The sequence below is a fragment of the Maylandia zebra genome, linkage group LG10, assembly GCF_041146795.1.
Source record: "Maylandia zebra isolate NMK-2024a linkage group LG10, Mzebra_GT3a, whole genome shotgun sequence".
In the NCBI taxonomy this organism is placed as follows: Eukaryota; Metazoa; Chordata; class Actinopteri; order Cichliformes; family Cichlidae; genus Maylandia; species Maylandia zebra.
This window is the reverse complement of record NC_135176.1, coordinates 6,021,224-6,032,322: the sequence shown is the minus strand read 5'-3', so window position 1 is coordinate 6,032,322 and position 11,099 is coordinate 6,021,224. Positions and strand designations below refer to the sequence as shown.

The window sequence follows — 11,099 nt, the reverse complement described above, 5'->3', positions numbered from 1 at the left end:
AGACCTTTATTAGTCTTGGAGGAAGTAATGTGCAAAACCACTTATAAAAAATATAAGATAGTCCAGCTTCTTGCACAGGTTAAAGAAATGAGGGGTGAATCATGGCTGTCGCAGAGTACTTTATAAGTGGATGATATATAATATATCATAAATTGCTTTAATAAAAAAGGACTCTAAACAACATGTTATTGCATTTCTTTCTGAAGTGAATATTTTTATTGTTTTGTTTCAATTTAAGATAAACCCATGGAGCATGAAGTCATTCTGGGAATTGTAAATGAACATCATCACTGGACATTAGTGGTAAAAAAAAATAATTGCATTTACAATATTCATCAAATCAGTTTTATAAGACAAATGCATGGCATGCAGATAATCTTAAGTCTTGAATTATTACATGTAATTCTCCACATAATTTTACTGTAGGTCATTTACCCACAAGAAAAGAAGTCACTGTATCTTGATCCACTTGGAGAAACTAAACAAGGTATCCAAAATTGTTTGGAATCAACAAGGTAAGGATAAATGTTGAAATTTATTTTGACCCTTTATTAAACTCTTTGTTGCTGTTGTTATTTTTGTGTTTATTATGACAATTATAAGTATGATGTCAATCAAAAAAAAAAAATTGGTACTCACAATTAAAAAAATAGCAGCAACAGGTTTTAATTTTTGTGTTGGCCTTCTGATATTGTGGTATTATGGATTAATTTTGCCTTTAAAGAGAAGTCTCCCCATGTTTCAATGTTTATTTGAGGACCTGATGTCTGTATGAGATGATGTTTTTACATTAGAAAATATAGCACGGGGAGAATAATGTTTAGTAGTTGCATAAAGTGTTGCGGAGGTTTAGCACTAAAACATCAGACAAATGTCTAAAATAATTTCACATAGGTTATACATGTGTGAATTCCATCTTTGCTCCTCCTCCACATCTCTTCAAAGTGTACTGTGTAAGTGATTGATTTCTATATCATGGGCAGAAACGGGGAAAAAAGCACAAGTAATTGTCCACGGAAATGCGTTGTAGACTTTTAAAAAGTAATGATTTTAACAAAACAGTGTGGTCAGTTCTTAACTTGATGTTCAACAGACACTTAAGCTCTCCATACTGTTCACCTTCTTGTGTCACCAAAATTTTAAAACATGTTATTTGTTTTTATTGTACTTGTCTTTCAGGGCATTCATGCGAAAAAAAAGGATGCAACGTCTCAAGATGGACTTGTGACACAGTCAAACACCCAAAACAAGTGGACGCTACCTCATGTGGAGTCTTTGCATTGAAAGTACGAGTCTTAACCGTAATACATACATATATACGAGAATATTGGAAATGTTGTGTTGTAATAAATGTTAATGACAGGAAAAGGAATATAAGATAATTACACAATAAAAGAAAGAAATTGATTCACAGAAAACAAATTACTATAAAATAACATTTACGATATTAGCCTATTTAGTCATCTTAGAATCTCTTTTTCAGTTTGCTGAAAAGATCTTGCGAAAAGAGTCAGTAGACTAGTAGGTAGTGTACTCTATGTGCTATTTTTTCACTTTTTAAAACAGATGACTTGACAAACATCTGTCATTTCTGCGGGGGAAGAAGAGCATGAAACTGACAACAAATGGGTAATGACATCAAGAAAGACTGCTAAATGTTATGATCAATTCCCATAAATGAATTTTTAACATTGGGATTTGTAATTATTTATTTTTTTACAGATTCAGTGTGAGATGTGTTTGCGGTGGTTCCACCAGCTCTGCGTGAAAAGCCCACCACCAGAAGATGTGTTTATTTGTTTCGCTTATACATAGTTGACACTAAAGGTCCACAGCTAGTGTTCTTATGGCACACATTGTCGAGAACACATATCTACATATATAGATGTAGATGTTAAATTAAGAAGTCTAAAAAAACCAAATGGTCTCCAAAGTTACAGTAGTTATTAGTTATACTGTTATTTATTTTGTAAATAAACTCTTTCGTGAAGGTGCATTATTGATGGGGGGGGGGGGGGGGGGGGGGAACACATTTTGGCAGCCAATGCCATACAGCCTGATAAATTTTGTATCCCTCCATAACTTTTGCTGTGAATAAGACATCTTCTCCAAAGTTACTGTACTTATTGGTTGTACTGTGACTTATTTGGCCAATACACCCTTTGTGATGGCAAAGGCAATATGGATTACAGATGGGGGGGCACACATTTTGGCAGCCGATGCCACACAGCCTGATAAAATCTGTATCCCTCCATAACTTTTGCTGTGAATAAGACATCTTCTCCAAAGTTACTGTACTTATTGGTTATACTGAGATTGATTTTGCAAATAAACTCATTCGTGATAGCTTCGCTACAAAGTGTAAACCGAGTGTAAATTCACTGGAGAGCGACGTGTTTCCATGATCGCATCTGGTTTTACAGTATTATAGTATCAAAGTCTTTTTCTAGACAAAGTATTCCCAGCAGGTTATTTCAGTGTACAGTATAAGGTAAACTGCATGTCTTCCACACGGCACATTACAATGTCACGAAACTAATATTAAATTCATCGAGTCTGCTGTTTTCCAGCTTTTACTCTTTATCGCGTCGACTGCAGATCAGTGACAAGTAGCGTACAGAACGGAGCTGGGCAAGTGGCTCCTCCTACTTTGCGCGCTCCCGTGAATGGGGAAACAATTTTTGACGGGGGTAACTACTTTGGCACAACACCGGCGCCGGAGGAGCCGCTCCAGCCGGGAGAGACAGCGGCGGAGGCGGCGCCCGAGGAGCCGCTCCAGCCGGGAGAGTCATGCCCCGCCGAATTAAATATTGTACTGGGTCCTGTGGTTGGAGTTGTTGTTGTGGTGATGTTGAATGGGCAGCGGGAGAGCTGCAGCTCTACCTGTATTGTGAACAGCAACCGTCCAGTATTAATAAAGAATGGTTAAAATGCCACTGGGTCTGCCGTGGTCGTTTACACACCTTTTGCTGCAATTACAGCTGCCAGTCTTTTAGGGTATGTCTCTACTAGCTTTGCACATCTAGAGACTGAAATCTTTGCCCATTCTTCTTTGCAAAACAGCTCCAGCTCAGACAGATTAGATGGACAGCGTTTGTGAACAGCAGTTTTCAGATCTTGCCACAGATTCTCGATTGGATTTAGATCTGGACTTTGACTGGGCCATTCTAACACATGGATATGTTTTGTTTTAAACCATTCCATTGTTGCCCATTCCATTGCTTTATGTTTAGGTTCGTTGTCTTGCAGGAAGGTGAACCTCCGCCCCAGTCTCAAGTCTTTTGCAGACTCCAAGAACTTTTCTTCCAAGATTGTCCTGTATTTCGCTCCATCCATCTTCCCATCAACTCTGACCAGCACACCTTCTTCCACATGTTTGCTGTGTCCCCCACATGGCTGGTGGCAAACTGCAAACGGGACTTCTTCTGATTTTCTGTTAACAATGGCTTTCTTCTTGCCACTCTTCCATAAAGGCCAACTTTGTGCAGTGCACGACTAACAGTTGTCCTATGGACAGATTCCCCCACCTGTGTGTGAATGTGTGTGTGAATGGGTGGATGACTGGATGTGTAAAGTGCTTTGGGGTCCTTAGGGACTAGTAAAGCGCTATACAAATACAGGCCATTTACCACCTGAGCTGTAGAGCTCTGCAGCTCATCCAGAGTCACCATGGACCTCTTGGCTGCATTTCTGATCAGCGCTCTCCTTGTTCAGCCTGTGAGTTTAGGTGGACGGCCTTGTCTTGGTAGGTTTACGGTTGTGCCATACTCCTTCCATTTCTGAATGATCGCTTGAACAGTGCTCCGTGGGATGTTCAAGGCTTGGGAAATCTTTTTGTAGCCTAAGCCTGCTTTAAATTTCTGAATAACTTTATCCCTGACCTGTCTGGTGTGTTTTTTGGACTTCATGGTGTTGTTGCTCCCAATTTTCTCTCAGACAACCTCTGAGGCCGTCACAGAACAGCTGTATTTGTACTGACATTAGATTACACACAGGTGCACTCTATTTAGTCATTAGCACTCATCAGGCAATGTCTATGGGCAACTGACTGCACTCAGACCAAAGGGGGCTGAATAATTACACACACCCGACTTTGCAGTTATTTATTTGTAAAAAAAAATGTTTGGAATCATGTATGATTTTTGTTCCACTTCTCACGTGTACACCACTTTGTGTTGGTCTTTCACGTGGAATTCCAATAAAATTGGTTCATGTTTGTGGCTGTAATGTGACAAAATGCGGAAAGTTCAAGGGGTTACAGTTACAACAGATTATGTAACAGTTAGGCTCTACAATATTGCCACAGTTAATCTGTTAAGTGCTTAAATATAGAACAACTCAATTTTCTGAGTTGACAGGTGTAAGTGATGAGTATGACTAATATAAAAGATATTTATAGGGCTTAAATGCAACCCTTTGTGAAATAGCTACTAACAGTTTATGTTTAGTTCAGATCACTGTACCGTATGACCACTGTTGGTTTTTCCCTTCCACTATGAGCAATCATAAAGACTAATTTTTTTCAAAAAACAAAAAGCAAAAAACAAAACCCAAGCAAGCAAGCAAACAAACAAACAAAAACAGAATGCAAAACTATGTATTCTTAAATACAGCAATCTAAAGAGTACAGAAAAGGAGTTGATTGTGAAAAGATAAAGATTTTATACAGCAAGCATTCACTGTCAGAGATAAAAGGAGAAAGGGTCATGTTAGCATTAGATGATGAGGTGTGGCTCTAAGAAAACACCTTTAACTTTTGACTCACTCTATTTACAGGTGTCAAAGGAACTTGTCGTTTTGGTTTCAGTCATTTTTTAATTGAGACATAAACTTGATTTGGGCTTAAAGGTTTTAGATTAGTTACTGAGTAATGAAAGCAATGCTTATTTTCTGTGTAAGGAGACAAATGCATGATTCTGCATAACCTGTTAAAAAAACATTGTCCTTGAAAGCTGAGTTCAAAAATTTGCAAAAATAAAAGCACCCCCCTGAAAAAAAATTGTGCTTGTGCACTGACACTACTCTCCAATTTGCTTTTAATGTAATTTTTAAAACCTTTTTGGCATGCAGAGGTGCACAGGAAACTACATCGTTTAATTTATTGCTTTCATGTTCAGTCCTAAATGAAGTGCTTCGCTGCAGTAATATGCAGTAATAGCATACAGACTCTTGAATGCAGATTTTGAACATCTCTGAGGTTAAGAATCAACTAGACCAGAACAGATAACCCTAAGTGTGCGATCCCTTCTCTGCGTCATTTATTTTTGAGAAACAATCACAGAACTAATTAGATAAATTAAAGTTCTAGTCGACGTGTTAGGGATCTAAAACCAAGTCTGATATGAATATTGCTCACGATTAAATGTTTGTTTAAGGCTGCATATATTACTCTACTTGTTGCAAATAATACACATAATACATTTGATACTGGGCACCAATGACAAAATATACACTGAAAAAACTAAAATGAAGACTGCGGGTATTTCACAGACATTGTTGTTGTTTCTCTTCGTTCTTTCATTTTCAGAAATATTGCGGGAAAAAACAGTAAATAAGTAATCAGTAAAATTCGGCTGTGGTAATGGCTACTTAAAACCAGAACCTTTAAATGACTTACTCAAGGGCCCAGCTTGAAGCTAGCGACATGCAACCTGACTACAATAGGAAGTATGTTGATGACTGCTTCAGTTTAAAAGCACCAGACCCGCCACCTCCCTATTTGTGCGCTTAAACACGTACACGCAATCGGAAGTGGTTTCTGTACTTACTGCTAGCTTCCCGTTAGCACCGCTGCCAATAACCAGTGGAAGGAGGAGGGACTCTGTGGACCGTTGCGTTGGCGGATGCTTTACAGTCAGACGGGGAGACTGAGGACTTGGAGACAAAACACTTTTCTGGATTTTAAAGGACTTGTTGGTTAATTACCTCAGACGACAGCACAAGCATAGAAAAAGATCGATAAATATGGTGAATCCTGTGTTCTGGGCTATGCTGGTCTGCATGACCGTCCTGCTGATTGAGCAAGGTAAGTGATAGATTTTTTTCATTTTTGACGCACTTGTTATCGCTATCTTGGAGTCCGTTTGTACCGGATAGTTTGTTAATGTATTAAGTGCCCTATTCATGGCGGTGTCTGCTCCTGCGTTTGACTCCTTAATGCTTGCAATCTCGGCTCAGCAGCTTAAATTAAGCGATTACTGAAGCGCCGTTGAGCTTTCTTGGTGGTAGTGACTAGACTCTGTAAGTGTTCCAGGGGTTACTCTGAACGTGTCTTTACAGCTGCATCCCCTTTTCTTGCGTAAAAGTTCGTCATGCCAAGGTAATTCTGAGCAGTAGTTGGGCTCTGTCTGTATGTATATATATCCACCTAACAAAAAACGAAAAAAAATCATGATCTTTTCTGAAGGCTGGTTGTTACCAACATATGGTGAAAATTTCATGTGAATAGCATCTTTATTTAGCGCTCGTGGCTCCTGGGGATGTGGATCATTTTGACGCATGTCAGATCATGGCAAATGTGAGGTTCTGGCTGCAAAGTATTAATGGCCAGTGATTAGGTATTAGTTTTTAATCCACATTGACTGTGTTGTCCGGTCATGCAAGTTAAGCCATGTATTCTCTGCGCAGGCAAAGGGGCTTTGTTGTTGGAAGGTAGAGCAGTGAAGCAGCTCAGGCTTTCCCATCGTGTTTCCACCTGACATGAATGATTCAGACCAGTAACTGAATTGTACATAGACAGAGGTCTGTTTAAAAGTACAAATAAAAGGTACCTCAGTAAAATAAAGTCTGCTTTTATCAGTGCTCATTCCCAATAAACATGTTACGTTTTTCCTTTTGTTAGTGTTTGAGCTCCATTATCAGTTTAAATTGAGGATGGGACTGGGACACACATACAGTGGGGAAAAGTAAATATCCAACCACTTTGCTAAGTAAATAAAGATGCTATTCACATGAAATTTTCACCATATGTTGGTAACAACCATCCAATCCACACATGGAAATGGAAAAGGGCCTGGTTCTTTTCTGCTCTGATTACTCAAAGCACCTTATACAATTTGCCTAATTCGCCCATTCTTGCAAGCACTTTTTTCTATGCTTTTTCTATCTAACGTCCACACACATTTATACTCCGATGGATTTAAAAGCAACTTGGAGAAATCATCTTGCTCAATGATATTTGGTATGCAGATTGCAGGAGCCAGGGATCGAACCACCAACCTTACAATTAGTAGATGACCAAGAAATCAAACGATTGCTGTCCATAAATTAGGTAATGTGTAATAATGAGAACTGACACAGGGAAAAAGTACTGAACACGATTACTGAAATGTGTTTAATGCTTTGTACGAAAGCCTTTTTTTTTGGTGATGGTAGCTTCAAGTTGCCTCTTGTATGGAAAAACTAGTGGCATGCATTGGTCAGTTGTGAATTTGACCCATTTTCCATGCAGTCTTCTAAACCTGAAGGTTCTGTGGGCCCCCTCGGTGAGCACTGATGTTTTGTTCTTTACATGGATTTTCAATTGGATTCAGGTCAAATGACTGGCTGGGCCATTTGATCAGCTTTATAATATTTCTTTGAAACACATTGAGAGTTTCCTTGGGTCTCTGTTTGGGGTCATTCTTGTGCTGAAACATCTTCATCATCCTGGTAGATGGCAGCAGATTTTTATCAAGAATGTCTCAGTGCATTTTTCCATTCATCCCCCTTCAATTGTACGAAGCATGCCAGTGCTGTTTGCTGAAAAACAGACCCACACTCTGATTTTTCCACTCCCAAACTTCACTTATGTTTCTTTTCTTCTGCTTCATACTAAGGCACATTGAAAAATTAAAGAAACAAGTTTAAAGTAAAGAAACAAAATTACGCAGAATAGTCCTCTTTAAACTATTTATGTTATTGCTTGTGCTTGTGAATGTTAAGTGGACATTAAATAGTTAAAACTGTGTCGCTGAAGTGTAATTGTAGGTGTACAGTGCATTTCATCACGACTGTTCGTTTATGAGTGAAATAATGTTGGCCTGTATGCAAAGGAATACAAAAAGAACCATGCAAGCAAAGAGGAAAGAAGGTAGCTCCGCTCCTGTAGTCTTTCCTACTCTAACTGATAGAGATGAAGATGTAAGAAGCGCCTTGGCTGAAGCTGCAGCCTCTGTGGTGCAAAGCAGTGTACATATGGATGGCAGTCGACATGAGTGCCTGAAGAGGTTCTCTATGCACCTGTAGGGGATGAGCCGCAGACCAAAATTGCTATGAGGCTGTGTCAGCTCTCTGTAGAGAGGGTGGGAAGCTTTGTCCACACTTTCCTTCAGTTTAGTCCCCTGTTGACATGTTTTGTGCTATAGTTCTTTAATCTTCTCTTTCCATTTTCTCTAGCAGTAATTTCCTGGAGACAGCTGACATCATGCACAGTACATCAGTCTCTTGTTGTCCTTTAGTTTTCTCATGTGTAGCAGGAAAATGTGGGAATATGTCAAGGTCAGCTTCACAGCACTCTCACATAAATGCAGTCTTACATAATTTTGTGTTGTTTAATATGGTTGCTACAAGCAGTTGGATGGACTCGACATGGTGAAATGGACTCGTGCTTGACAGTCAAATCACATAAAATAAATTTGAGTCACGTGAAGTAAAGCACTCATATGAAGACTATAAATGAATGGATGAATTTAACCATGCAGGTCTGTGCATTCTGTAAAGTGAGGCAGTAGTTCATCTGCTGCTGAACCTTCTGTTTCTGTCAGTGGACTGAATTTATTATACTTTTAGAATATTTCCATAAAATCAGGGAGGATATGAAGCCCAACAAACATTAGAAACATTAGAAAGTTTGGTGGAAAGTAGTCAAATTCAAAGTTGCAAAAAAGAAAAGGCAAGCAATGAAAGTAAGAAAAAAACCCAAAACACAATATGTCATCTGAGTATCACACTGCTCCCAAAGAGGCAGCATGTTTTTTTTCTTACACAGAAAATAAGACCATTGCTTTCTGGAGTAATAATCCAGCTTAAGATAAACACTAATGTTGCAGCCTTATTGTCTAATCGGACTGCCTCCTTCCCTCCATCTCTGTATGTGGCTGGGAAAACACAGTGCTGTCTGTGTTGCCAGGATTCAACAGAAACTCTTGTGGAGTTTTTTTTTCTTGCGGGGGGGTTGAGACACTTGTAGGCCTGTGTATTGTTTCTTTTTCCTTTCTCCATCAGGCCGTGTCAGCCAAAGGCGAGAATTGTGTCCTGTCAGATCAACAGTTGTTCTAGGATGACCAGCTGAGAAAGCGGAGATGGATAGGGGTGGTGGCACAGGGGTCACGGTCTGCCTGTTTTTGGTTTTTTTTGGTGGGTTTTTTGTTTCTTTTTTTTTGGAAGGAGGGGGGGGGGTGCTTTTGTTAAAAAACGTTAATAATTGTTGACAGGTAGAGTGAGGGTTCTTTTTTTTCCTCTTGCAGGGCTACAGCGAATTGGAATCTCAAGGCAAAAAAAAGACAGAGCTTTGCGGTGCACAGTGGACTTGTCCACATACAGCCTTGTAGCAGCATATATATGGACAGAACCGATGACTGACAAAGTCAGGTAGATGTCACCACAGGTTTACAGTGCTGTAATATCAAAATAAATGAATGGAATAGAATTGGCCATGAGATGTTGTTGAAGCCAGGGGGTTGATCTCCCTTGGAAAACTAGACGATTAACGTTGAAATCCGGAACATGAGATATTTTGATAATCCTTTAAACCACCTTTAAACCACGCTGCCTGAACCTGCATCTACTTTTACTAGTCCAAGACCTCCACTGGTATTAACCTGTGTTATATGATATGAGTATTTAAGAAATGTAGTTTGAATGAATGGCAAGTGAATGTCTTTAACTTCAACTTCAAAAATGCAGTTTGATCATAACCTTGAACTGTGCTATTCAGTAAATAGTCCATTAATTCACAGGGTCTCATCTGTGCTAATGCATGACCATTCAGATACAGTGGGGCAAAAAAGTATTTAGTCGGCCACCGATTGTGCAAGTTCCCCCACCTAAAATGATGACAGAGGTCAGTAATTTGCACCAGAGGTACACTTCAACTGTGAGAGACAGAATGTGAAAAAAAAATCCATGAATTCACATGGTAGGATTTGTAAAGAATTTATTCGTAAATTAGGGTGGAAAATAAATATTTGGTCACCTCAAACAAGGAAAATCTCTGGCTCTCACAGACCTGTAACGTCTTCTGTAAGAAGCTTTTCTGTCCCCCACTCGTTACCTGTATGAATGGCACCTGTTTGAACTCATCATCTGTATAAAAGACACCTGTCCACAGCCTCAAACAGTCAGACTCCAAACTCCGCCATGGCCAAGACCAAAGAGCTTTCGAAGGACACCAGGAAAAGTATTGTAGACCTGCACCAGACTGGGAAGAGTGAATCTACAATAGGCAAGCAGCTTGGTGTGAAAAAATCAACTGTGGGAGCAATCATCAGAAAATGGAAGACATACAAGACCACTGATAATCTCCCTCGATCTGGGGCTCCACGCAAGATCTCATCCCGTGGGGTCAAAATGATCATGAGAACGGTGAGCAAAGATCCCAGAACCACACGGGGGGACCTGGTGAATGACCTGCAGAGAGCTGGGACCAAAGTAACAAAGGTCACCATCAGTAACACACTACAACGGCAGGGAATCAAATCCCGCAGTGCCAGACATGTTCCGCTGCTGAAGCCAGTGCATGTCCAGGCCCGTCTGAAGTTTGCCAGAGAGCACATGGATGATACAGCAGAGGATTGGGAGAATGTCATGTGGTCAGATGAAACCAAAGTAGAACTTTTTGGTATAAACTCAACTCGTCGTGTTTGGAGGAAGAAGAATACTGAGTTGCATCCCAAGAACACCATACCTACTGTGAAGCATGGGGGTGGAAACATCATGCTATGGGGCTGTTTTTCTGCCAAGGGGACAGGACGACTGATCTGTGTTAAGGACAGAATGAATGGGGCCATGTATCGTGAGATTTTGAGCCAAAACCTCCTTCCATCAGTGAGAACTTTGAAGATGAAACGAGGCTGGGTCTTCCAACATGACAATGATCCAAAACACACCGCCCGGGCAAC

At 39.9% G+C, this 11,099-nt stretch overlaps 1 protein-coding gene and 1 long non-coding RNA gene across 2 annotated transcripts in view; both read left to right on the top strand.

Moving 5' to 3' along the window:
* The first annotated feature begins 241 nt into the window (after positions 1-241).
* Positions 242-1,280, top strand: LOC143420663 (uncharacterized). The gene is made up of 3 exons (XR_013100388.1): positions 242-303; positions 427-515; positions 1,180-1,280. It is a non-coding gene; the product is annotated as an uncharacterized LOC143420663 (long non-coding RNA).
* Positions 1,281-5,805: 4,525 nt separating this feature from the next.
* The window catches only part of ntm (neurotrimin), a 467,074-nt gene continuing 461,780 nt past the window's right edge, over positions 5,806-11,099 (top strand). The window contains exon 1 of the mRNA XM_076888932.1: positions 5,806-6,025. Coding sequence (XP_076745047.1) covers positions 5,965-6,025 — 61 coding nt within the window. The 5' untranslated portion in view covers positions 5,806-5,964. The remainder of the gene's footprint in view (positions 6,026-11,099) is intronic.